Here is a 27,718-nt window from a genome sequence, read left to right on the forward strand (position 1 = left end):
CACTGGCCATGGTAGCAGTTCTCCAGTTGGTCCATGATCTTATTACGAGGTGCGGTGGCAGGTGGTGGGGCCTCATGGACCAGCTTCTTCACTTTATGCACACAAACAATACGAGTGAAGAGGCATAGGAGCAATCAGGGACAAAATAAACACTACGGCACTTTTGAGGCCTTTTCACAGAGATCATTTTGGGCACAAATACATATGTTTACCATGGGGAGACAGGCCTTTCATTGTGAACATCAAAGTGCTCATTGTAGCAGGAACAAGTACAGCTGAGGAACGCGACAACACATAGCCATCATTTTGACTTTACATCATGCTTGTACTGCCCTCCAGTGTTTCAAAGGTGGACATGTTGGATAAATCAACAGTGCATAATTCGGACAACCATTAGTGCATATGGAACAATTGCAAGTGTTTATCCTAATAGCCTACACAAATACCAATAGGCCTGTTGTTGAATATTGTGAACCCAAGAAACCATCCTGTGCAGCAAATGCAGAAAAGTGTGTCTCCCTCCAATCGCCTACTCATGATGCTACAAAGATACCAACATCATGAATGTCTTGAGTACTGAATACACGTGTCCAGAAGCGCACATTTTTAAGGTGACCTTTCCAAAAGCTTTCAAACTTCTCCACTTCTTCCCAGTTACAGGAATAGTGCAACAGTCTAGAGAACAAACACACCAAGCTGAAGAGATGGCTCAGTTTGATCAATCGTGTCATTTGCAGACCGGCGAGTCTCGCTGCAGTGGGTTCCAAATGTTTAACAGTCTGCGAGCAGTAGCCTAATATATTACAAAGCAATGGTGTATGGAGAGTTTCATTAAAGAATTAAAAACATACATCAATAAACCGAACATGAAATAAATATATCTTAATAACTCACCCCAACAAAACAAAGTAGACATAAAAAGGGGCTAATACAAGTAAGTCTGGAATTAACAATTTTTTCGTGTAATAATTCCAAATGATTTTCTTGATAACCTTGAAGAAAACTATAAACCACACAAAAATCTGTGGAGCTATCCTTATGCCAAAGGTGGTAGGTCTGGGCCAGAGCTCTCCAAATCTGTTCCTGAAGATGTCTTCTGGACTGCCTTCCAGTATTGTTTTTGCACCAACCCTAATCTAGCACACCTGTCAATGTCTACCTGTTTGTTCAAATGAATCAGGTGATTCACAAATTGTAGCTCTCCAGGAACAGAGTTGGAGGGCTGTGGTATAAGCCTAATGAAACAAAGTTTACCTTAAAGATAGATGTAAAAATGTTAACCTACTTTTGTGCCTTCACTTCCAAAATGCAGGTCAATAGGAAGATGGGCTCTATAATCACATTCATCTCAATCAATCCATGAAGAGCCATAATGGACTTCTGAGAGAAAGCTTACACCTACTGGAATCTTTATCACATTCATGTAAGTTTTTGTAAGATAATGGCTAGATAGTATTTCCTGTAAAATGAAAAAGTATAAAAGCAAATCATAGGCTAAGCACAATATATTAACTCCCTAACTCATACATCTTGTTGTTCATTTCAAGCAATATATATATTGCAGTATCCTTACATTCACCTCAGATTTGACAGATTTCTGCGCCTCCAAGCACACAAATCTTGTTCCATTTTGACATTAGCATCCATATGCATCTTTGATAGTCAGTGCCTCTGCACTGTCATGTAGTTAAACCTTCCAAATCTGATGTAATTGTGTGTAAATCAACATTTAATTAATTGGTTGTTGCTTCAACATTTAATCAATAGTAAACACCATGAACTCTTGTTATTGGATCAATGTCAGAAATCAATGTTTATTGCCATGGCCTTTGAAAGCAGGCCTACCTCTTCACCTCTTGCAATACACATATTTGGATGTTTCCTTAACAGATTAAATGACAAAAAAATACCTTGTTCAACCTGGAGGAGGCCTGTCAGTCAGTAGCACAGACTTTTTCCAGTATAACAACTTAATTTTAAAATATTAACAAACAGCCTGGTGTCCAAGATTTGACTTGCCCAAGTGCCAGCTCCACACGTTCACTATCCATATGAGGGTCAGGGTCACTGTCCAGATAGCTAGCCTGCTGAGATCCTGCTGCTCCTCACTGTGGCACACTGTCAAGAGCATGTGGATGAGTTTGGGGACATGGCCCTTTGACCCATGTCCCTCTGAATCATAGTGTGACCTCACAGTGAGACAAAACATGCAGACCAGCAGGACAGTCACATGATTCTGTGTATTCACCAGTTTTACCGGGTAATCAGAATATTCTAAAAGTTGCATTAATCTGTATCCATTTGGTAATTAATGGTGGGGTAAAGGGGCATCAGAGATCTTTCTCTTTCACACACACACACACACATTTATTGTGTTTACTTTAGTGACATTAATTCATATCCTTGCTTTATGTCAATGTGACTTCTGCGATATGCAGAGCCGTGTCTGTCTAGACTTGTTACATGCTCCTTAATTGAATACTGGAGTCGTAATAAAATAAGCAGACAGAAAGGTGACTTTCCAGGAGCAAGAGGGAGAAAACACTGACTGAAACACTGACACTGAAAACACTGACAGTGAGCCTATACAAAACCTTGTTTTGAAGTGTGTGATTGGTCCACTGTTTCCATAGCAGCAGCTGCATCTGTGCTTTCGGGGTTTTTCGGGTCTGAGCCTTCCTCCAAGGTCAGCCACAGCGGGGGGGTTTAACTGCCACTCATTCCTGGGCCCTGGAGGGCCAGTTTTTCCATCTTAACAAAAAGAGTTTCTGACAACCTGACCCCCTGTGCTCGGGGAACAGTGCTGCCGGGGTGAGGATAGATTCTGGGCCAGCGTTCCTTCTAATCAGCAGCTGTGCTGCATCCTTTGTGGCCATAACACTGATATGATAGGTTCATCTCTCACTGAAGCCTAGCCTGCCCCTGAATACTCATGCTGAGTAGATGATTTAATTATGGGAATGTGCTCAGTCTGAGGCTGAATCTATAATTCCAGTTAAACCTAGGGGGTTTACATGTTTATCATTAGTGAGTGTTGTTATACAAAAGAAAAATACATCCATGGACATGTTTACAGATGTTGCCTCTAGAGTATATGATTCCACTCTAACTGCTGTTTTATACGAGGCCTATCAATATTAAGCAGTCCATGTGCACTACCAAATGGAAAGCAGTTGTATTCATGCACATGGTCTTTTATATTCAGAAATTATGTGCATGCAATCTATTCTGATAAGTATTGTCAGGAGCCTGTGTTATCTCATTGTAGTTTCAGAAAGATTCAAGTTGGACACTCGTTTCTAATAGTTGAGGATGAGCAATAACCAAACTATTAATGAAATCTTCCCAAGGCGGTACATCGTTCAATTATGTTTATTTTGATACTAAGCGTGCATGGATGAGCACAGGGCCATTATTCATCCTGAGTAATACCACCCTCTGTTGGCCTTGATACATCATTACATTTAACAGGACATTCTTGTCCAAGGACAACCAGAAAGAAACGCCTCTCAGAACTGTATTGGCTGATATAACATTCCTTGCAATTCCATTGGCTGTTTAGCCACACATTTTCTGACGAAGGCAGGAAGAAGATCGTTCACTGGTGTCGACAGAAACGTGTTATCAGGTTATATATTTCTTTAGCATATTTAGACTTGTCTTTCTGTTGACGTTAACTTTTGTCTGCTATTTGCATGACTAATTGTGAGAATTTATAAGTGGGAAAACTGTATTAATGCAGTGGTTTGTACTTGAGCCGCAGAGCAAAACGGCTAGCAAAAGCATAACAAGTTGAAATGTTGAGTTCGTTCAAACGTACAAACAATTGTTTGGTACGTCTCAGTATTGCTTTGTATCCTTCTCCAACTTCACATTGAATTGAACAACATGCCTTTACCTTATGAAATAATAACTATACGAACTACATTGATTTAGCTGATGATGCCTGCAACTACTACAATTTAAAAGCATATGCTCTTTTGACCTTGGAACTAATCACAGCCTGATAAGAATTAATTGGTGGACAAATGGTAGAAACTGTAAACGTTATTCGCATTATAACGCTAATAATGCTAACAATCTCATCGAACCAGATATCTGAATTTGCTTATTTAATAGATATTTCCAGTAGGTGGCGCACGATATCAGGTTATGAGTGTGAACCTCAAATCCGTTTCGTCTGTACCACAATTTCATCAAAAGCTCTATTGTGATTTCCATCAGAAATACCATAGCTAGTAGATCACGTAATAGCCTATATATGACACAAATAGACACATGTTGCAAACATGGTAAGTCGACACCCCATACAAACTAGGTCTTTAGATAAGAAGAATTGGCATATGTGTTGTCTTGATGATTGCTGATCATATTATCATCCTCAGACCTCTGATCTACTGTTAATTGCTCTGATATTTACCCCCTGAGAGCATAATTGCTCTCCTATCAAAGTGTGCATTAATCATCATCATGTTCTCCTCGTCCTCTATTTCCTTCCCTCAGCATAGTTGCAGGGATGGCTGCTCCGAGAAAACTAGCTTCTTTCCGCCTGCCTCCCCTCCCCACCATTGGGGAAGTGATCAAACTGTACAAACTGCGAGCAGAGAAACAGCTGTCCCAGAACTTTCTGCTGGACATGAAGCTCACAGGTGAGTCAACTCCATCTATCTGCAATGCACCAACACCTGGTCCTGTGCTTTGTTCGCTGTGTACACCTGCAATGAGAACACAATGGGGTGTGTCGTGTGTCCCCCACCCCCCCAACCCTAGCATACGAGAACTGACTGCATAGCCCATAGTGGCTTGCTCGTAAGCATTAAAACTGAAGGCTGGCGGTGTCAGGCTAATGTAATAGATGTCCGACTAATGTGAATGGACGGTCTGTTGTTTTTGTGCAACTCAAACAGCACACAGACACACACACACACACACACACACACACAACACATCTCTTTAATGTGATTATCTATGATGCAGGCCAGATCAGTTCTTATCGGATGTCCTTGAATCAGGTGACTGATAGATTAATGCCCCTTATAATGTTTTCTAGAGGTAGGCTACACAAAACAACATACAGTTATCAATATAGAAGTCAGAAATACAAGCCCAAAATGCATCATATATCAGTTTTGTCATGAATTTTACAATAAAATGACAAACTGGAGGGAATATCTACAGTTTGCTCATGGGCAGTATCCGACTCAAGAATTCCAGTGGCAGTTAGCAAGGCAACACAATGTTTTTTTTCTGCACTGTTTTGTGCAGATAAGATTGTGCGCCAGGCAGGCAGTCTGAAGGAAGCCCATGTGTGTGAGGTGGGTCCTGGTCCCGGGGGGCTGACCCGCTCCATCCTCAACGCTGGGGCGGCTGACCTTCTGGTGGTGGAGAAGGACACACGCTTTCTGCCTGGATTAAAGGTACCACACCAAAAGAACCTTTACAGTCGCCCCTTTGTTGGACCACGTTGTCCTTACAAGGTTAACCTCTGCCTTGTACGTTTGTGGTTGTTGGTTTATCGCTGGTGGTCAAATTGACAAATGGACACAATAGTAAGGTATTGATCTAACGTGAGAGGCTTTTTGTGGTGACTGAGAGCGTGCTTTGTGGCACTGGAATTGCCTTCAACACTCAATGGGACACACAGGGGTGTTTTGAATGAGCGGGTTCTATCTGGGCCCCTGTTCCCAGCTCCTCTCCGAGGCTGCTCCTGGGAAGGTGAGGATTGTCCACGGTGATATCCTCAACTACAGGATGGACCGAGGATTTCCATCCAGCATCATCAAGGAATGGGAGGATGGTGAGTTAGAATGGAAAATCAATAGATGACCCTATCGTAGACCACACTGGCTTGTGATCCACAGTATATGAATGTGTACTTTGCAGTGTGTTTCCAAGAAGTCAAGTGTAACAGTTTGCTGGTGCCTCCTCAGTTCCCCCAGACCTCCACATCATAGGGAACCTCCCCTTCAGCGTGTCCACGCCTCTCATCATCAAGTGGCTGGAGAACATCTCCAACAGAACCGGTCCCTTCGCGTACGGCCGGACCAGACTGACCCTCACTTTCCAGAAGGAGGTGGCCGAGGTTTGTGTGTACATGTGTGTCTGCGTTGTTTCCTGAGTGTGGTCTTCTGGGCTGATAAAACACATGGCTTGATTAGCTGAACCATGTCAAGTGTGCTCCCTGGTCTGTGTCTCTCTGGCTGGTACTGAAATCATTGAGTGAAGAGCCTTTGCATGGAGAACGTATTCACCCGTGTGTATAGTTGTGTAACAATCCCCTCCCCCCCCCCTCCCTCCCCAGAGGCTAACAGCCAGTGCAAGGAGCAGACAGAGGAGCCGTCTGTCCATCATGGCCCAGTACCTGTGCACTGTCAAGAGCTGCTTCACCATCCCTGGACGAGCCTTCATCCCCAAGCCCGAGGTAGGACCCACATGCAATCAGGCTCATGTGGAGTTGTATACACACACACACACACACACACATCGACTCACATGGACATAAAGCATACATGCACAATCCATCTCCTCGCCACTCTTCCACACAACCACTCCGACAGACTCATTTCCACTCCCGTGCTCTCCCCCTCTCCACTCCTCCTCGGCCCTCGTCTCTCCTCCGCCGTCACGGGACTCTCTACAAGGCGCTCCCACTACTCGGCTTCATCAGACTACTGCACTAAATCAATGTTGTTTCAGAAGTGTCTTTGCAGTTGTGACAAGTTCTCTGGGTGTAATGATGCCTGTTGGGTATTTGCGATGCGGCGCCATCACACTGTGCGTTAATGAGCGCCCGGTCCCATTCTGGGTCCTGTCGGCTGTCTGAGTCCTAGTCTCCTTGTTGTCTCCTTGGCCCTTATAAGGGTCCTAGTGCCAGTCGTTAACAAGAGGCATGCTCTCGTTATGTAACGTGTTTGCATGCTGTCTGTGTTCTTACGGATAAGCTGCCAGATAGTGATGGAACGGGGGCCCCAGTAGTAGTAGTGGCTCTTAAAGAGGCCTTTGATTGTAAATATTTAATTTAGGGGAGTAAAGGCAGAGCAGAGAGCAGCAGAGTGAATGAAACAGGACCTGATTGTTCATTCTCTCAGAAGAGATGGCACCCAATGATTATTTAATCCCACTCTGTTGCCTTTCAGTTTAGTATGTTCTCTGTGTCTCCCATGTGTGCCTATAGTGTGTGTGTGTGTGTGTGTGCGTGCTGAACATTTGTGTGTATTCCTGTGTTGTTAGCATGCGTATGTGTGGTTGTCTAGTGGGGCCTTGCTGTCTGCTGTGCTTAGGTGTAGCCCACACATACATGCAGAATGTCTGTGTGCTTGTTTGTGTTCATACATGCGTGTGCACGTTTTCTTTCTAATCTTTTACATTGATTAAACTTGTCCACACGTTTATGTAAGCAGTCTTGCTCCAAATGTTGTTTTAATTGTCTTGGGAATGCTGATGTAATCAAGAGTGATGATGAGGGTTTCATGAGGTGGTGATGGAGGCTCTGATGATGGAGGGCTGAGGAGCAGACAGAGCAGCTCTTTCTGGTGCGTTTGATTCATCTGCTTACGCATGCTGCCGTGAGTGATATTGTCATTCATAAAGCACACTGACACCATGTTACTTATCCCACAGACACTAGACAGGAAGGCCATTACAGACATTCATATTTATATGAACAATGACAATGGCTGGCTTTGTTTACATAAGATGTTGGATAACCTTTTTTTATTATTATTATTGTTGGGTATGAAGGCTCATTTTTTATTAATCAGTTTGTGTGTGTGGTCTAATGGTCCACAAATGAGAATGTAGTTCCCTCTTTCTTAAAGTACTCTTCGATCAAAGTAGTAAACCTTCTCCTAAATTGCAGATCATATGAGCACATTATTAAGGGAGAGATAATGGTGAGTTCTGTAAATTTATCTCCCTCTCTCTGTTGAGGATTAGCCGTGTGTGTGTGTTTGCGTACGTGCGCACATATTGTATTATATGGTGAGTCTGTAAGGCTGTGTCACATTGTCATGCTCAACAAATCAGCTCAGTGTTGTAATTGTCAGTATTATTGTCATGCTTTCTCTCTGTAGCTTTGGAATGCTTATTGTCTTCCCATGTGGATTTGCTCCAATTGAATTGTAATTGTCTTCTATGTTGGCTTCTGGCATGTTTCAGTCATGTCAGAGCTTGGGTATCACATTAATCTGTGTGTGTGTGGACGGTGTGTGTGTGTGTCAGGTGTGCGCGTGCATACGTGTGGATTGTGTTTTTGTATGGGGATGGCTTATGCTTGTGTGTCAGGTGTGCATACGTGTCCAAACACAAAAGCGTCTGGACCTATGTAAACCCCTGTGTGTCAGTGCATGTGAGGCATATCCAGAAATAGACCCAGCAGCCCAGTACAGGTTAGCAAGGCTAAAGTAGTTATATATACAAGGGAACATTGCCACTGCATAGCTGTAATTACCAACAGTTCTGAGAAACGTCTCTCAGATGCTGTTAGCACATCTAGCTCTGGTACCTGCCACACATTGCTTGTAGCACGCTGCTATCCCCTGTTCCTACACCTCATCAACCCAAATCAAAGGAGGCAGAAGCAATGTTACACATACTGCAATTAACAAGGTGACCCTCTTTTACCTTGTTTGGAAAATAACTTCAATGCTATGCTGTTATCAACAAACAGCTTTCGAGCGCGTAATCAATCCACGACACATTTCCTAATGGTTTAGGGTGAGATAATGGAAACAATAAATGGGGGAGCCACATTTAGATTTCGACCAATGAGAGGAGACTGTTCTGGCTACCGCCGGGGGTAATTAAGAAGGACATGTTTAATCTATTTGATATCAGCGTCTGCTGGCCAGTATTGACATATCGTGAGGATATAGCCTATCCCCTTATCCTCGGTGCGTGTAATCTGGCCTGTGTCTCACTGGCCCCTGGCGTGCACCTTGCTTTGTCACATTGACTGACTGAGATTGTCCTTGAAGGCTCCTGTACACTGTGATTGGCTGCCATGGCGTTAGCATTTGTGCCTTCAGGCCAACCGTACCCTGGGTCTGTCCTATCACGGATCACACATCCCTGTCCTCTTCCTTATTGGCCGAATGAAACCTGGCTGTTGATTCCTGCATGGATACTGTAGCAAACCTAAAATAACAGTTTTATATTTATTTACGAGTTAAGGCCTGTCTTTAAAGTTAGTTTAAAAAAATGGTTCTGGCTGTGAGATAAATGTGCGGTAATGGCGTCCTGAAATACGGTAATAGGGATATTTAATATTCACTTTAAGAGATCAGGCCAATTTATACCATAGAGTAACTGAAGAAAGAGACCACATGCCTTATTAGGGCTGATGTCCTTGGGCTTGAGTTAGACCCGTCCGTACAACCACTGGCTATAAAAAAGAACCGCTGATTTGCACAAAGGTGAAGTGTGTTGACAGAGACAGAGCCCCTTCTCCACCCGCCCCCCGCTCTTCGCTTCCTGGCAGAATGTGATTAAAATCTGCCTCTGTCTGTCACAGACGGGTCTACTAGTCGCTCAATGGACCCTCCATCACGCCCAGAGAGCTGCCTTTCTATGCTGCCCTCCCCCTCCCACACCCCAGACCCCCTCTACTTCTCTCTCTGCTGCCCTCCCCCTCCCACACCCAGCACAGTAAGAAGAGCTGTAAAGTGGATGAGAATAGTACCTGGTGGGTGAAAGTGAGTGAGAGAGAATGGGTAAGATGTTAAAAAAGAATTGTGTCAAGAAAGTGGCCTCGGACAAAGTGAGAGAGTGATATAAGGGGGAATGTGGTAAGGAGGAGAAAGGAAGATAGGAAAGATGGGGAAAGTAATTAAGGTTGTGGGAGGTTGTGTAGATGGTGGGAGAGCTGGACAGAAGCTGAGGGGGCAGCAGAGGGACTGTGGGAGAGGTGCAGGGCAGGACAGGGAGTGGGAGAAAACCAGAGAAACGGTGGGACTGAGAGAGGGGGATGAAGATTGAAAGAGTGGGAAGGGGTGTGAGCAAAATGTGTAGTGGAGGAAGGAATAAAGGAAGGAAGGTGGGAGAGACACAGAGAAGGATCTCAGCCAGGGCTGATGGTGTCCTCCACCTGAGCGGAGAGGTAAAAGCGCGCCCGGAGACAGGCTTATGACAGAGATGGATCTGAGGGGAGAGCTGTGCGTACCTCCAGCAGATGGTTGTCTCGGCCAGGCATCAGCCAGGCCTGAGTAATGTCTGCATCAGCTTTCGCCCACCAACCAACCAGCACGCAGCGGCCCTTGAGGGGGCGGGCATTACAGATGTTGTGCCTCGTACACTGCCTCTATGGACGACCAGCGGGCCAGATGCTTGGTGCTGGAATGAAAAGTGCTAATGCTGCAGTACAGATCCATTATGGGTGCTGAGGGTCTGAGACACCGGAGCCCATTTAGCTGTCCTGACTAAGACAGCTTATCTTTTCCTACACCACTACCAATGTGTATAAATCGCTTATATTGCAGACGCTCTTATCCAGAGCAACTTACAGTAAGTACAGGGACATTCCCCCGAGGCAAGTAGGGTGAAGTGCCTTGCCCAAGGACACAACGTCATTTGGCACGGCCAGGAATCGAACTGGCGACCTTCAGATTACCAGCCCGCTCAGCCACCTGTCCTCCCTAGTTATTCTTCATTTTGTAATATTGTTGAAGAAATACATTGGTGGAGAGCCTTGGCATAAGACTTTGTCTATGCTACATGTGTAGTAGGAAACAGGATAGGCTGTGGTTTATTCCATGGATGGAAAGTGGTCCAACTCTCCGCTCATAGATAACCTGAAAAATGTGCCGGTGCTGCTGTGTGGCTCTTTCACCTCTAAAACATCGCCTACGCCACAGGCACACTATTCATCTGCACCTATTCCTAGTCTGTAAATGGGGTCAAACATGGTATCAAGAGTATAGGAAAGTTATTTCAATGACTCTGTACAGGAGCGGTAAACGCCTGAAGCCCTTGGTCTCGATCCATCACAGTCCCTGGGTAAAGAACGCTAAAAATACGTTCTCCTCTTTTAAACAAAAAGTGGAGGTTGGCAGCATTACCTTAGCTACATCTCAGGAGATGTATTGCTCCTCCTTTATGAAAAGTGTTTCGGGTTAGCCGTGAGTCGACGCTTTAGTGTTCTAACGGGTTCAGGCCTGTTTAGTGTCCATGCCAAGAAAAGATGCAGGTGTTCGGAAAACAACTGCTAGAATCCTGGCCAATTTCCACGAAAAGAAGGTCAGCTTCCATCCCCAGTCAGTTGCTGGCTGTTTCTGTGAAATGCAGTCAGAGGAAAAAAAGGTCCATCTTTGAAGGGATCAATCCATAATCTATTAACTCCAATGTGGGTTTTTTTAAGATTCCAATTTAAAACTTCAAGGGCTGTAATTTCACAATTTGATTCCACCCTGTTCCAGTTTGTTGTTTTCAGACTTGTGTGAAGAGGATAGACTGGTTACAGCAGCTCTCTGTGGGTTTTTGTGCAGCCATGATTCAGAAAAGGAACAAATGCACCAAGTGATGCATACAAATGTTCCATTATCATAATTGTCTTCACTCATTTAGTTTAATGTAGCCATGCTTCATTCATTGTTTTGTTTTGTATGCATTTTTTTCTTTCCGTTAACAGTGTAGCCTATTTCTACAATGCTGTAAACTATCATTTATCCTTTCAGTCCCCAATATGCTACAGTAATATCAGCTACATTTCACCGTTTTATACTGTGGAACACCATCCTCTCTGTACATCTTACACACAAAGTACTTAGTACATACATTGGCAACCCCTTCGAAAATGATTGGCTATTATTACATGAGGACTCAGTAATGGTCAAAGAGCATGGATCAATTTCTAATGGGGGCTTTTCAACCAACTTTACTTAATCGTTCTGCAACATGTCTTGCTCAGATGATCAAGCTGAAATATTCAAGCCCTCCTTTCAACCGTCAGAGAGTATTGTTTCCTTACGAGTCCTCCTCTTTGTCATCTCCAGAGCCTGTACTGCCTCTCTCAGCAGTTTACAGCGCAGGCAAGGTCACACCCAGACGTCCCCCCCCCCCCCGCGCGCACTTCACATGTGCACTGGGACGAGGGGAGAGTTTCTCCAGCCAGCCAAGGTCGATCTATGCTGCTGTTGATGACCATATTATATCTCCTGTATGAACCCTTAGGAAGATGATGCTTGTCCAAAACAGTTCCCATTAAATCTAGATGAGATACTGCAGCTGTTTGTCGCCCTGTGTTGTTCTGAGTCTCATCCCAGTGGTTTTGTTATCGCCTAGGAGACAAGTGATGTACAAAGGTGAGCAAGGAGTGCCTATGCTTAGTTTCTGTATTCTTTTGTGCCAGGCAACATGCCTCACAGGCACTTTCCCACTGATAACCCCATTCATCTATGCCTACGTCTGTTCCACCTCTTTGTTGACCGTCTCCTTAGTTTAGTGGAGACATTGTTCCCCCAAAATTAGGTGGTCTCTGCTATCCCTATTAAAGAAAGATTATTGTTGGTGATTATTGCTGTTCGTTTGGGCAGACAAATGCAAATAGCTCTAGCTCCTAGAACGATTTTAAAGGTTCTACATGGAGCAAAAAGGGGGGTCTTCTGCAGCCGACGACACAGGGACTCGAGAACCTTTATTGAACCTGATTTGTCTTGAGACTTGACATGACCTTGCTATTCTAGGTGGGACGCATGCTCATCCTGCTGGGAAACAGTCAAGATTAACCCCAGGCCTGAGGTACGGGGTTCAAAGTCCCGCGCCCCCACATCCGAACGCACACTTGTGATCTGTCATGACGGCAATTCAGGGTGAGCTGCTTTGAAGGAAAATGTAGGTTAAATACACAGAGGAGCCGATCTTATTAGCGTTTACCCAGGAGAGGAGTCGCTATTTGATCTCCACTCTGTTGCATAAGAGAGACGAAGCCTTGAATAATCCATGTCTGTTTCAGTAAAAGCACACGATTTCCACTGGCTCCAATTAGCTGAAATGAAACCTAACATTCTGGGTAACTATTTGATAAGTATTCCATAGATGCTTGACATACTGTATGCATTCATTCCAAACATACTGTACTTCTCGTCATCTGTCCTTTGTGGTGCATTAAAGACTGAAATAATCCATTTCTGGATTCAGACAGCAGCTGAACCAGAAACAGTGGTCTTAGCATCAAGCAAGTCTCTTCTGTCTGACTAGGCATTCCTCTGTTCATGTTTGGAGACACCAATCTGGTCTTGTTGTTGTGAAGCTCTGGCGAAGCTAAATGGATGCTCCGTGCACCCAGAGGATGGGATGTAGGATCCAGCTACCTAAGCTGCCTCCACCAGCTGTTGCTGTTCTTTCCCTTCTAACTGCATAACTGAGTCCAGGAGCAGGCCTACATGGCTTGTCATATTGCTCCAAATACCAAATGATAACTATGGTATGTTGGAACAGAAGATATTTGCACTAATCCTCCTAAGGTTTGGTAGTACTCCAGGCCACTTGCTTATGCTAAAGTCTCAATAAGATATGACTGAATCCTGCAGATGGGCCCAAAGGACAGTGCTCCTCCCTTTTCTCCGAACCCATTTGCAGACTGTCTGTGATGTTTTATGGATATGGGTTTTAGAGGGAATCAAATTCCCCATTTCTGCCTGATTGAGCTGTTTTTCAGGAAGCCCTATAGAGGCTCCGTGGTGGCAGGGTGAACAGCCTGCATCACTGCCTACGCTCAGCACATCCTGTACCCTCCAAAAATCTGTGTTGTCTGGCAAGGAGCTGACTATCATCACCCACTGTTGTCACACGCGTCACACTTTAGTCCTTCATGCATAACACACCAACATACATGATGAATGCACATGCACACATATGGGTCCACAAAGTCCCAACACACACACACACACAAAACACACTAAAGACATGTTGCTTCCACAAAATAGTTTTATTAGTAAAAAATAGAGCTACTCGCACAAGCACATTGAAACATTACCAGAACATTTAAACTGTTCATCAGCATAATCCTCCTGGCAAATGAAGAAGTGCTAAAGCATCCACAAAAATAAGCTGCAATTATCAAAACGATAATTATTGTCTTGGGTTTCTGCTGGGGCGCTGTGGTTGTTGAGACATTACAGGTCTGCACTTTGCACTGCAGCCATTTAGAAGCTAATAAAATGGTGCACTGATTATGAAGCTGCACATCCACAAATAGAGAAACCTTCGATTTTACTTTGCCTGCAAGATCTTTTCAGACCAAAAAAGGGCTAGCTGGCTTGCAGTGTTTTTTTCCCCTCCTTCTCAGACTGCCAATTGTATTATGTACATTTGTACCGGTTCAGGGGACTTGCGATGCTCAGCCATTTGAAACAAACTGCTGTCAAACAATGTTACACAGGGCCAGCCGAGTAGTCTTCTTATAAAGAAGATACAAAGTATGAACATGTTATCTTATGCATGCCAGACAAAATGTAAAAATTAGGATTTGTGTTTATTGAGATAAATATGTACAGTCCACTGCAGACTTAAAATACTGTCGATACAAATGGATACAATATCCTTATGTGTGATTTAGAAAACAATTTTCAAAACCATAGACATTAGTCATTTGTAATGAAACTGAAATATGCATGCCCCTGAAATAATTCTGTGCTTTGAATAAGAAGGAATTAAATGGTTGAAAAAACATTGTTTGTAATACTGTATCCCAATGTACACATGGATTAATCAACACTAAAGTCTGGCAGAACAAATAAGAAATCCATAAAACATCTTTGAATGTGTAACTCACATACAAACAATGTGATAAAAAAGAAACAGAAGGAACTCCGAACAGTATTAAGCTTGTCTCGAGTCCATTTGGCACATTCTCAAACACGCATCTTATTGACGATGGCACATTCATGTCTCATATTTATTGCATTCTTTACCGTGCCTGTGCCGTGTGTTGTTATTGACCAGATCACAGACCCTTTTTAATGCTCAGTGCTGAGGGCATGGCGGGTAGCCAGGCCGGAGGGGCAGGGGGTGAACCTGGCCTGTAGGGCTGCCAGGTCCAACAGAAATGCCCCCCAGCGCTGCCCCCAGACTTCCGGAAGCAGCCTGCAGGTGGCGAGCTGGGCTTAGCCATCTGCTCTACCCCGGGAAACTGCCTATTTAGGAGATATGAGAGTGGGAGTAGAGATAGAAGACAGGGAGAGCCGAGCTACACATCACTGCCAGAGCTTGTCACTAGAGCAGCCATTTCAGACTGGAGACAACATACCTCATCACCCCCCCGCCCCCCTTCTTCTCCGTTTTCTGAACACTCGAAACGCACATGGGAACAGAACCGTTTTAAAGCACCTCTGACATACGAGTAGGCAGGGGAAGTGTGTGAGGGGGTAAGTGAGTTTGTGTGTGTGTGCGCATTTGTGGCTGTGTGTAAGCAGACGTGCTGAACAGCATGCTCTCAACATGCAACAGCGTTCCCACATGACTTGAGGAGGAGAGGTAAAACACCTAAAGACAGACTGACAGGTGCAGACCGGTAGGTAGCATATGCACAGCTGACGCACTTGGAAAAATAAGCCACGTATCGGAAATGACTCAAACCTTTTTCTAAGCAGAGGCCATCGACACAGCATGGCCACACCGCACGCTGTGACTCAAACCCCTTTCCTATACCTCGCTGTACAACACAAATATCCTTGCAGTCTATCTCCGCACGCCACCAACTTCTCAAATGTAGCTGCATTTCCCCACATAACCCTTAATTGCGTGTCAGACAGCCTGTTAACAATGGTCAACAAAGAGGGAGCGTTTCCCAAACCTGCGAGTGACAGTCGGCTGCTGGCTCATGTGACTGCCTAATAAAAGGGATTAGATGAAGCTTCCCAGCGTGTGTGGAGCTTCTATGGAAGGCTTATGGAGCTGGGTACAGGGAGAGATGCCCCCCTGCCCAACCTCAAAGCTCTGACCTGACACACACAGAATCCCAGACAAGAAAGATATTTGGGCTCCGGATCCCGTTACCATGGCAGTGAGGAGGTGGACAGCTCGAGTGAAAAGCGCATGCAGCTCCGGTGTGTCAGAGGGTTCAGTGTTTATGTGTTCTACAGTGTCTACGTTTATGTGTTCTACAGTGTCTACGTGTGTGTGTGTGTGTGTGTGTGTAGGAGGTTGTCTATATGTGTGCATATTTCTCTGCCTGTGGCAGTCACTTAATCTGTATGCATGTGTGTGTGTGCCCGAGTGTATACATGGAATCAGCAGCAAGCTAGAAAAGCCAGCCTTCTTTCGTTTGGAAACAAAATGGGAAAGCAACATGTCAGACAGTCCACTCTGCTGGAAAAAGGGATCTCTCCATCTCTCTTTCACGCTCTCTCTATCCCCATTTCCACCTGCTAGGATCGAGGCAGGGTTCTGTTTGTTTGTATTTCTCTTTCCATCATCGGACCAGCACCCATATTTACTCATCCTGACAGCTTCTCTTTGAACAGTTCCAGAAGGGTCATGTACTACAGCTTTTTGGGCACAGGCATTGTATTGTCAACTAATATCTCAGGTTTCTAACCAGGCATTCCACTGTATCAATACAAAGACAGGCCATAGACAGCATGCTTTATAGGCAAAATATCAATCCTTCTATTATTAGCTACCAAAAATAACTATCATTTTATTAAATCAGTCCCAACTAGTGTAATTCTAGTGAATGGTTTGGCAAAAACTACAATGGCTTGCTATTGAAAGGGCTTCCACCTACTGCTGCCTCTTTGAGACATCATATTGCCGACTTGTCGAATGAAAGGGCACCCAACGATTGTTAGCAGCTAAATGATTACTCCCCCTCCCCTCCCCCCAATTCAAACCTTTGGTGAGGACGAAATGAAGGAGAAAAAAGGAAAGGAAAGGCATCCTAACAACTAATCTGTTTCCCGGGAAACTGTGATCTCCTGATGGACGGAGATCTGCCTTGTTTTCAGGCGGCTCTCCTTCGGCGATCCTGCAGCGCGTTTCACATTAACACTCCCCGTGTGTTCCCGGGCGCAGCTCAGGGAATACCTCCACTGTTTGTTGTGCTTGCAGAACACACAAAAAAGAAGGGAGGGAAAAATACAAGACGGAAGACGGCGGGCACAAAAAAAAAACGTCTTCAAAGTCCTTCAACGCACTACTATTTTTTTCTCCTCCTCCTCCTTGTCTACTATTCAGCAAGACGACAGCGGTGTGTCGTGTGTGTGTGTGTGTGTCCCTGTCTCTTTTTCCACCATAGCCTTAAGCTTGCGCGCTTACCGCCAGTGCTCAGTCACACATAGTCCTGCAGGCTGTAGCCAGTCTTGTTGTCTAAGGGGGAGAGGGAGCAGTACTGGTGCTGGAGCTGGTCCTGCTGCTGGAGGAGCTGCTGCTGCTGCTGGTGAAGCAGCAGCTTGTCAGGGGGGGGCAGCAGGACCATGTCCCTCCCGCCGTGCCTCTTCCCCGAACACGACACGCAGAAGATGGACCCCCCCACAAAGAGGAAGCCCGCCGACACGAACGCCACGTACACCGCCCCCCCGGGCTCAAACTTGTTGCTCTCGGGCACGCTGGAGTCCAGGAAGTTGGTGATGACCTCGTTGGTGAACCAGGAAGCCGGCACCAGGCACAGGAAGCCGGCGGCGATGAAGCAGCCGCCGCTGGCGATGGCGGCGTGCCTCTTGGAGCGCCGCCCGCCCCCCCAGCGGGTGCACTTGAGCCCCAGGGACGCCAGGCAGAGGCCCATGGCGGCCAGGACGCAGCACAGCACCATGGTGGTGCGGGCCGTCTGCAGGTAGGCAGGCAGCGACAGAACCGAGTACTTGAGCGTGCAGCTGAACATGCCCGTGCTGTACCAGGTGCAGTCCATCCACAGGCCCTGCATCTGGGAGATGGCCGTGATGATGTTGGAGCCCACGTCGGCGCTCACCTTCCAGTTAGGCAGCAGCGTGGCCACCATGGCGCCCATGATGCCCAGGAGCGCCAGGACGAAGGCAAAGATCTGCATGCCCGTGGATGCCATCCCCCCCCCTCCTCCTCCTCCACCCACCGTCGCTGCCCACGCAGCCGCTGCTGCTGCTGCTGCTGCCGTAGCTCCCCCTCCGCCAGGCAGCATTCACCCAGCCACAGCCAGGCGCCTCAACCCCTCTGTCCAGCCCGCCGCCCTCGCTCTTCCACTGCTGGGAAAGAGCTGCCAGACGATCCTGTGCTCCTCAGATCCGGCTCCACTGGACTGGAGGAGGGAGACAAGAGAAATGAGAAATTGAATTGAGCAGGTCCCTCTTCCTCTAGCCTCCCTTCTCTCTCTCTATTCTTTCTCTCTCTCTCCCCCCTCAATCACCCCACACTTTTCTTGCAGGGAACAAAGGGAGAGTGTTAAGACCCAGCGACGAGAGCGGGCTCTTATTATTGGATATTATTGGATAGAGAGACATTAGGATTTGTGTGTGTGTGTGCATTTTCTGTGCCCCCTGCGTCTGCCTTATTCACCCTGTGCCGGTGCCTCATGGATGTGTTACTGAAGAGGAGAAATGAGTTTGTGGTATGTGCTATGCTCAATATGTGGACTTAAAGCTGCAGTGTCCTCACCTCACTCTTGTAAGGTTACCACACCTGACTTCAATAACAAAAACAACACAAAAGGTCCATTCTAAGCTTCTTTTTTTTGGTACAATTTCCTACGGATCTGGCAATGTTGTAATGATACACAGAGCATAACTTTGACATGAAATGGTAAAACATTTTTTTTCTTCTTTACTTAATAGTCTCTGCGTTGCTTTTCGTAATGCGTTCACAGACTGGCGTGGCTAAACACTTTGGATAAAAAAGCCTCATTAACTCAACACTGATGAATAACTACATTGTAAACAACGTGCAGCACGAAAACAACGTTAAAACCGCTTACCTCGACTGGTGCAGAGCTTGCTATGACGCGTCAGGTTGTTCGCTCACATTTCTGTAAACACACATGCACACACGCACACAATCAGGGTTAGTCCGTGCGGCTCCATTCATGTCATCCATTTCCTTAGCAACAGTACATTAGAGGACATCCCAGTCATGGACCACACATGCTCGCTCCGTGCCTTTGATAGAAGGTAGCTTTCCTTTCACTGGAGAATAGTCTCTACGTCACCGTAGTTCGTGAGCCGATAGTGAATGTAAAACCATAAGCAGAAGTTCAATACGGAAAATGTTTCAGGCGTTTAACCCAGAGTCTTAATCCCCCCCCCCAAAAAAATAATTCTGTTTAAATTACGATTACAAAAAAATTTGATTAATAGACAAGTTGCCCACATCTTAAGATACTCATACTCCACAGCACAATACATTACAATAGGCTAGGACTAACAAAAAGTCGCATGCATTTTTATCAGTGAACACAATCTCGGGAGTAACCTAGTAGCTAAAAAGGTGTCGTTATTAGTATTTAGCAACATAAATTACAACGTGGTGTAATAAATATGTATTAAGACATCAACCTCAAAACAATGTTTTTTTGTTAATTGAGCGAAAGTATCAACCCTGTTTATTTGTGCAGATGGTTGAAAGATTTATGTTCGTAAGTAGGCATATAGCACAAGCAGAAAACCGTTAGCTTGTCCCCCCTTTACCTTCGATTTTAGTTGACTACCTCAAAATGTCGTATTTTAAACTATGTGTATATCTTTACCATAGCAATGAGAATCCACCTCGCAAGTCAAACTGATTGACAGTTCGTTTTTTTTTTTTAACACTCGTCTGATAACGCTCTGCAGACGCAGAAGTTAAACCGACTTTTTCCATGTCAAAAGGATATTGAAAAACAATGCAGCAATCTCCTTTATTAGGCCAATTGTGTACTTGCCTGTCGATGTCTTCAAAAATGCATATGGATTAAAAAGGCCAAAAATATTATCATGAAACACAAAAATATATTATTAATCCAACCCAGGGAAATTGATGTGGCATTGTAAATGTACAGACTTTTGTCTGGGAGTGTGGCCTTTTTATTATTTAGTCCATAATAGGGTCAGTGCAGGGTTCTGCGCAAGCAACACACGGACCCTCCCTAGATCAGAAGCAGTATCAGCCGACTCTCCACAGGAGCCTAAACTCACAGCTGCTACCCCCTCCTCTTCACCTCTGCTCCACTCAATACCCTAGAGGACGTGGAACAGGGTGAAGGAGTGGCTAGGACAGCCTTGATTCATGAATGACAAAGAGGGCAAAATGAGAAGGAGAAAATACAAATCTGACGGGGCTAACAGAAGGGATACCCTTGAAAACGCAGATGTGTGTTACCATAATTCTGCTGCATGGGCAAATCAAAACAGCCAGCCTCTGGAAATAATATAGCCAAACCCCATGCCTATAATGAGTTGGCCATACTGATGCGTGGTCATTACTGGTGAAACAGAGGTGATGGATTGGTTTAGTTATTGATCGGTTTGTTTAATTTGGTCCAATTCCCTACCTCCCCCCATCTTGTCTCCTGTAGTCCCCCGGAGGCCTATTCCAAAGACTGCATCTGGCACAATCTGCAGACAATGTACAGCAAAGTATTTCTTGAGGTTGTGTTGTCCTCCTGACCTTCAGACTACATATTTGTGGACCTTGCAGTATTCAATTCCCCGCTACAGAAACCACAAGACAAGACATTACATGCGAATTGGTCATTTTTTAAGTGATGAGATCCTAAATGCTGATGCTGGTGTTCTTTGGGGAGTAAAAAAAAAATATATATATATATATATATATTGAGAGGAAGGAGAGGAGCTGGAGGAGAGGGGGTGGAGGAAGGGAAAGCAGTTAACATGTACCCAGGGAGTGTCGATGTGTGATTCCGTGATGTGTGAAGACAAGGCAGGCTATTATAAGCATGGTGCCTTTATTTTATCACCTCGCCACAGAGTTCTGCCCAGAACCGCTCCGAGGCATGACTGGACAAAGCCATCGTCCTTACCCCAGATGAGGGACTTTTATTGTCCAATTTGCATATCCCTCATTCCTCTGCATGTAATTGCTTTTGGTGCTCGTCATTTCATAAAGGTGGTCATTCAATGTTATGGTCCAAGGTGTCATACGATAGATGGGATGTGGCCGTTAACAGTCTTTTTCCATACACGGTCGCACCCTTGTTCACCACACGGTATTTGTATCCAACAAGATGGAAAGCAGTTGTGACATGCTGGGAAATATCCCGGGTTGATATATGAGCCTTCAAGTTTCTCCATTAACATGCATTCCCAACTGCACATGACATTCATGAGTTTTTAAATATCACATAAAAACATTGCATTCTGAGGGCTCTGTAAATAGCATTGTAAGTTAGGCTTGGTTTCCTTCCACAGTTCTTGGCAGTTTTTTTAACATCCATGCCCACAGAGTGGAATGCTACAGTACACTGAGAAAGTTGAAGAAAGTTGTCGTTTTTGAGGAGACTTGTCTCAGGACCTGAGGGCAGGGCAGGGACTAGGCTTGGCTGGGTTTCTGCTTGGCCTCTGGGCATCTGGGTCTGAGGCAGTGTGGGAGTGTGGAATGGACCAGTAGCCAGCTACAGATCCAGTATCAGAAGCACTCCCAGCTAGACAGGCAGTCCAGTAGCTTTAGTAGCATTGACTGCTGCCTTCTCGTCCTTTGAGTGCTTGTCCTGCCAGAACTGATGTAATAGAGGCTGTCCTTTCAAGGTATTGTTATGATTAATGCATCGCTTCCTCTCTCTTGGTGCCCCACACCCATCCCCCTTTCTCTCGTCTTCACTCCTTTTATTTCCCAGCTGTATGTTCCATTGTTCTCTCCATCCCCCCAACCAGAACCTCTGCAGTTATGTAAGGTGGGATGGTAGTTCAGGTGGTATAGCGGTTGCTGCCCTAGGGGGCTGCCATCTCGTCTTGGTTACGCTCAGAGGGAGATGACAAATTATACAGACTCACACACCATTGGGCAAGGCTCGAGAGGAAAGAATCGTGTAAGGTGGAAATGGGCAGGGGGCGACAGAGCTACAGGGCATAGCGGATGTAATGGAGTGGCTTTGCGTTGCTTTGGGAAGGTCAAAAAGATGAAATTTGAAAATGTAGAAGTGTTCGCGTGTCTGATCCCGAAGTTGGTCAAAGCACAGTACTTGAGACGTTGACCAGAGCTGTGATTGTGACTGAGAAGTATATATAGTAGTGCTTAGTCCTTTCACAATACAAATGACATAAAACAATAACATATATATATTATTTTTTTTAGGCAGATGAGATGTGTGAATGTAGGAATAGTAAAATTGTGTGTACTATATTATGTATACTGTATTATGTATACTGTATTGTGTAAACTGTAGTATGACTATGTGAAGAAGAAAAGCGGGTTCAGTCTATGTAAATGTTTGAAGTCTTTGTTTAAAAAAGCCAGGACCAAATTAAAGAGAGAGGAGGAATTTTTATGAGTTTGAATACAGATTCTTACATAACAAGCTCATTTGGAGACATCAAGAAATCATTAGGGGTTACGATTCTCTTGTTTATTTCCTCTCTTACACATTCTGTACTCACATGGCTTTGAAACCTATTTACATTCCAATCAACCCTCTATCCCTTACACATACATACAATCTATGATCCTCCTTGCCACCCATAAAGGAACGGGGTTGACAGATGAGTGTCTGTGCAACGGAGCGATACGGTGGTCTTCAGGTCAATAAGTCAGTTTCAGGTTCCAGTTCAGGATCTCTCCAGCAGATTCTAAATATTGGAATAGGGTCATCTGCAAAGCACCTGGATGGAGGGCCGCGGTGGCGACGCATGATTTAAGATGGAAGTTTCTTGCGTGTTAAGGTTATCAGAGGAGGATTAATGGCGGGAGGGGGATATATTACAGCAGAGCAGCTAGTGAAGGCGCGTCGCTGGCCCGTTCATAAATCACACAGCAAAGTGACTCGGACAAGCCGACGGCTGAAATGCTGCTGCTCGTATAGTCTGAATATCGACTTCTCGATGCTCCTCTACTAAATCATGAAGTGCGGAATATAAATGGCCTAATTACTCAAGGAAAGTGAAATTAAAGGCATTCTTTTATATTAGCTCTACCAAACAGATGGCAGTCAGATCATGCAGCATCACTGTGTGGGGGAAAAAAGCTGCATACTGCATAGAAACAGGAGCCAGCCCCACATAGTGGTGTGTTGATGTGACATGTGGATGGGATCGATGTTCCTGATCCATATTGGCCTCCTCCGTCCAGTTGATGCACATGAGTCAGTCTGAGAAACTCCTGTTACTGGTCGGGTACCTTCACAGCCACCACTCTACAAAAGGCTGCTTCATTCATCCCAAGCTTTAGTAAATGTCCATGAGGAATTACATGATCTCTTAGTCAGGTTAAGTAGTTGCACCACACAGAAATGTACTTTATTATGATAAACACCTGTGTGGTCTTAGTGGCCAAGTTACTACAGCAGGCGCTCCACTGTTCTTACAACATCTGCTATTTAGTTTCCTGCTGACAGCAGGAGTTTGCTGCACTTTTATAGTCCATATAGATCTGGCTGCACAGACAGACTCCACCAGTAGTGTCCCTATTCCACTGCACGCCACTGCGACAGTCAAGCGGGCAGGAAAGCAGGCAGGTAAGCAGGCAGGTAAGCAGGCAGGAAAGCAGGCAGGTAAGCAGGCAGGTAAGCAGGCAGGTAAGCAGGCAGGTAAGCAGGCAGGTAAGCAGGCAGGTAAGCAGGCAGGTAAGCAGGCAGGTAAGCAGGCAGGAAAGCAGGCAGGAAAGCAGGCAGGTAAGCAGGCAGGTAAGCAGGCAGGTAAGCAGGCAGGTAAGCAGGCAGGTAAGCAGGCAGGTAAGCAGGCAGGTAAGCAGGCAGGTAAGCAGGCAGGTAAGCAGGCAGGTAAGCAGGCAGGTAAGCAGGCAGGTAAGCAGGCAGGTAAGCAGGCAGGTAAGCAGGCAGGTAAGCAGGCAGGTAAGCAGGCAGGTAAGCAGGCAGGGCTTCACACAGATTAGATAAGGGAGAATGGAACACCCTGGTTAACAAGCCAAGCTAAAGTGCTGTTCTGCGCGAGGGGCGAGAATCTAAACAGCTCATTAAGAAGCCTTCCTTTGTGCGTCCTTGGATCACTTTAGTTTTCCTCCCCCAATTATTTTCCAGCCCAGCCCCTTTCCTAGCATAACAAAGGCAAGTGTAGCAGAGGTGAGCCACAACAGAGGAGAGATATACAAGCATGAGAGAGGAGGTCCTCTGGGCAAGCTGTCTCTACAGGAGGGCTGTTACTGTAAATTGCACACCTTCACACTACATACCTGCATGTGTGTGTGTTCGTGTGTGTCACCAGCGAGCATGCTTCACTACAATACATCCTCAATTTCCAGTTTGTGTGCGTGTGTAATTGTGTGTGTGTGTGTGTGTGTGTGTCACCAGGGAGTGTCCTACCTCACAGTACATCCTCAGCATCCCAGCTCTTTGCTTGTTGCCAGTCTTGCTGTCCAGAATCTTCTCTACACATGCATCCCTGTACCTGCATATGCGTCTGGTCTGTCTGTCAATCCAGTGTGTTTATCCAGCTTTGTATCCATGAGCCTGCTACAGTCCCTAGTTGGAGCTCCTCTTCCACAAGGGACAGACAAGTGAGCCAGCACTCCCCCGAGTCCTTCTCTCCGTCCGTACCTCCGTCACTCCCTCCCTCCGTCAGTCAGTTAGCGGTGCCTGGGAAACAGGGTTATTAGCAGGTGACGGCAGGCAGACAGCCAGCGCTGTGCTCAGTCGCCCACGGTCCCGTTGTGGCACTGGAAGGTCCACGCATAGCTCCACTCAGACAGGCTTTGCTGTAGTTCTGGCTCTTTAGGCTAGAAGGAGGCTTTGAAGGGAGTCTGTTTGAGACCCCCTTGGAAGCCCCAACAGAGAATAGACAGAGAAAGAACCGAGAGAGCTCTGAAGAGGGGGGGAGATAATTAAGCACAATCCTTTTTATGAGCCTCCGAGAAAAGTGGACAATCCACTGATTAAAGAGGGAGAGATGGAGACAAGAGGAAGAGAGAAGGACAGACTGAATGATAACGAGAGAGAGAGAGTGTGTGGAGAAAAAGAGACTGAGTGTTTATGAGGGCGAGTGTGAGTATGAGAGTGAGAGAGAAAGAGAGAGAGAGAATGTGTATGAGCACGCGAGAGAAGAAGAGAGATCTGAGGAGAACTATAGGCTCGGCTGCGTCTGGCACGATTACTTCAACAGTTTGTCATATCGGCTTAGAGCTGACAGGAGAGGGGATCCGGAGGCTGCAGTGGGAGGGGGGACCAGCGCCAGGACTCCCCCTCGCCCTCATCTTCCTCCTCCCCCATGGAGGACAGGCTGTGCCGGGCCAGCTCCGCCTCCTGGGTCTGCCTAACCCCTCCATTTATCTCCTAGATAGCTTTAGTGTTAGCAACAAAGTGCTAGCTACAACGTTCTGAGCATTTCTTTTCTATAGAACCAAAGTCTCTTGAAATGTGGCTAACACTAAAGTGCTACAAATATAACACACAAGTTGGCTGCCCATACAGAGGTAGTGGATCCTGCGGGAGCTCTAGATAAGTGTGTTTGAGTGCGTCACCTCATGTCTCGTTAGACTCTCTGAGGTATTGAGCGCGGGGCAAGCGCCAGCATGACAGGAAGAGGGGTTCGTTTCCATGGTCCATCGCACAGGTGTTACTGTGGCAACCGGAACCAGCTCGCCAGCGCATGCTGCGTCACCTTTCTCCCTCTTTTTCTCCTCCCTCTCTTTTCTCCCTCAGTGGATTCACTGCAGCTGGATCTACCTCGTCCGAGTTAACCCCCTCTGTGTTTGCTTGTGTGCATGACTGTTTGTGTAGGTGGATGTGGGCGTGGTGCACTTCACCCCCCTCGTTCGGCCCCAGATCGAGCAGCCCTTCAAGCTGGTGGAGAAAGTAGTCAGGAACGTCTTCCAGTTCCGGAGGAAGCACTGCCGCAAAGGAATCGAGTAAGCAAAATTTCACACGCTCCTTCCACTGCCACAGGCTTGCTCTTTCTTTCTCTCCATCTTGCTCTCTCTCCTGCTCCATCGTTCCAGTTCATCTCCTCGTTCTACCATGTCTAAGGGCCCAAATAACTGAACTCTCTGCTCAGCCTTGACCGGCTCTATTCACAGCTCTCACCACCAACACACACACACCTGCCGCCTGCAGCCACCCCCGGTGGCTGTGAGAAGCGTATGTAGGCCCAGGATAACAAAAGAAAAGAAGCTGTTCCAAAGCGAGCAGCAATTATGAGTCATTGTTGTGTCATAGGAGAGAGGAGGCAGCAGAAATTATATAACAGCGGCGGGTTTAGCGGCTGTATTAACAGCTTGTGGAAAAGCTGAGGCGCTAACACAGCATCTGTAGAGTATGTGGGTGCGCTTGAGATGATGGGGACTGCAAGGCAACTCGCTGTGAAAGCCCACGCTAAGGGCACACGGGCCACTTCCGAGTTTGAGTTGAACTTTTTAATGTTTTTTTTTTTTTTATGATTACAAATGTACAGACAGAATTCTTGTAAAAGGAAGAATTCTTTTTTTGTTGTACGTTGTTCCTTTACTGCAGAATGCTTTTCCCGGCCGCCCAGCGGTTGGAGCTGGCGGAGGTGATGATGCGGGAGGCAGATGTGGACCCCACTGTCCGGCCCATGGAACTCTCCATCCCCCAGTTCAGGACGCTGTCAGACGCCTACGCCCGCCTCTGCACCAGCGACCCCGCCCTCCTCACCTATGACTTCAGGGAAGAGCTGCGCCTTAAACACCTGGGTAGGAAAATGGGCAATCCTCCTGGCCCCTTAGGGGACACAGTGGACCCACACACCTAAAAGACCCTGTGACATTCCAGCTTTAGCCAACACGAAAGAGACAGAGAAGAGCCGCTAATGGTCTCTCTTAGTGGCGAGAAACAACGGACTGCTCTTAGCTTTGACATTTCCACCTGGCACAGGCATGCATTTTTAAAGCCATTTCTTTTAGCTCCCTGAGGCGATAGGTGAGTTACTGTACTGAGGATTCCCGGAGCTGTGACAAGGAGCTGAGAAAGGAAAAGGAACAGGCCATAGCTAGATGTATAGAAACTGCTTTTGGACGTGTACCAAAACGAACCATCTCAAAGCGAGCTGTAGCCGAGTTTGGTGCTGGGTTATTCTTGTTGTTAAGGGAAGATTGATCGAGTTTGTACATTGACCCGTCGGAGCTAACAAACAGAAGCCAAGCACAGGGAGGTTTCACTAGGATCTTTTGTAACGCCTTGTTTCAGTGGAGCTTAAAACAGAACAAAAAGCATTTTAAAGGACAATTTAGAGAATGGGAACATGATGGCTGATTTAGGTCATTGCGCCCTGCCTTGCCGTCTCACAGGGGATTTAAACTTGGAAAAGGAAAGTTCTGGAAATTTGTCAGCTCCCGATGAGTCTGAGGAAATACATAAATATCATCAAAGCTAAAAGAATCATTTTGTATATCAAAGCCTCATTGTACCACAATATTATGTAATAGAAAAGTAATCCAACTGTATATGTACTGTAATGCTATCAGATGTGAGGTCAATAAAGTTACAGCAGTGTGTCAGGGTACTCATATATTTTCATCTTACTGCACTGTCCTGCTTGTCACCTTATTATGCATAAAATAGACGTTCTGTGGTCGAACTACAAGGAGGAGTCTCCATTTGTTTTTTGACAGCCCGTCAACGACAAGTGGCAAGCCTTGCCTAGGGATAGAGCTAGAAATAAAACAAAACTTTCATCTTATTTCTGCCATACCTGTCAATGCAATG

The 27,718-nt window shown here is 45.9% G+C and overlaps 2 protein-coding genes across 4 annotated transcripts; one reads left to right on the forward strand and one right to left on the reverse strand.

Moving 5' to 3' along the window:
• Nucleotides 1–3,571: 3,571 nt before the first annotated feature.
• Nucleotides 3,572–27,534, forward strand: tfb1m (transcription factor B1, mitochondrial). Of its 3 annotated transcripts, none has more exons than XM_084676291.1 (8): nt 3,572–3,628; nt 4,504–4,649; nt 5,266–5,417; nt 5,689–5,797; nt 5,931–6,082; nt 6,302–6,421; nt 25,778–25,905; nt 26,507–27,534. In XM_084676291.1, exons 2-8 carry the CDS (start codon nt 4,517–4,519, stop codon nt 26,763–26,765), a joined length of 1,053 nt encoding a protein of 350 aa, XP_084532417.1. In that variant the 5' UTR covers nt 3,572–3,628; nt 4,504–4,516; the 3' UTR covers nt 26,766–27,534. The 3 variants fall into 3 exon arrangements, with proteins under 3 accessions (XP_084532417.1, XP_084532430.1, XP_084532421.1); XM_084676304.1 differs by lacking the exon at nt 3,572–3,628 and adding an exon at nt 3,635–3,833; XM_084676295.1 differs by lacking the exon at nt 3,572–3,628 and adding an exon at nt 3,852–4,040.
• Nucleotides 13,911–19,851, reverse strand: LOC146299806 (claudin-20). The gene is made up of 3 exons (XM_084676216.1): nt 19,643–19,851; nt 18,875–18,925; nt 13,911–18,202 (listed from the first exon to the last, which is right to left on the reverse strand). Exon 3 carries the CDS (start codon nt 18,083–18,085, stop codon nt 17,264–17,266), a length of 822 nt encoding a protein of 273 aa, XP_084532342.1. The 5' UTR covers nt 18,086–18,202; nt 18,875–18,925; nt 19,643–19,851; the 3' UTR covers nt 13,911–17,263.
• Nucleotides 27,535–27,718: the final 184 nt, after the last annotated feature.

This window comes from Hypomesus nipponensis, chromosome 3 (genome assembly GCF_054491055.1).
Source record: "Hypomesus nipponensis isolate SF chromosome 3, ASM5449105v1, whole genome shotgun sequence".
In the NCBI taxonomy this organism is placed as follows: domain Eukaryota; kingdom Metazoa; phylum Chordata; class Actinopteri; order Osmeriformes; family Osmeridae; genus Hypomesus; species Hypomesus nipponensis.

Bases quoted from the DNA above. Each gene is read 5' to 3' on its own strand.
- LOC146299806 (XM_084676216.1), bottom strand. From the start codon at position 18,085: ATGCTGCCTGGCGGAGGGGGAGCTACGGCAGCAGCAGCAGCAGCAGCG.
- tfb1m (XM_084676291.1), top strand. From the start codon at position 4,517: ATGGCTGCTCCGAGAAAACTAGCTTCTTTCCGCCTGCCTCCCCTCCCC. The intron at 6,083-6,301 runs GTTTGTGTGTAC...CTCCCTCCCCAG, and splicing joins TCCAGAAGGAGGTGGCCGAG to AGGCTAACAGCCAGTGCAAG. The intron at 25,906-26,506 runs GTAAGCAAAATT...CCTTTACTGCAG, and splicing joins CACTGCCGCAAAGGAATCGA to AATGCTTTTCCCGGCCGCCC.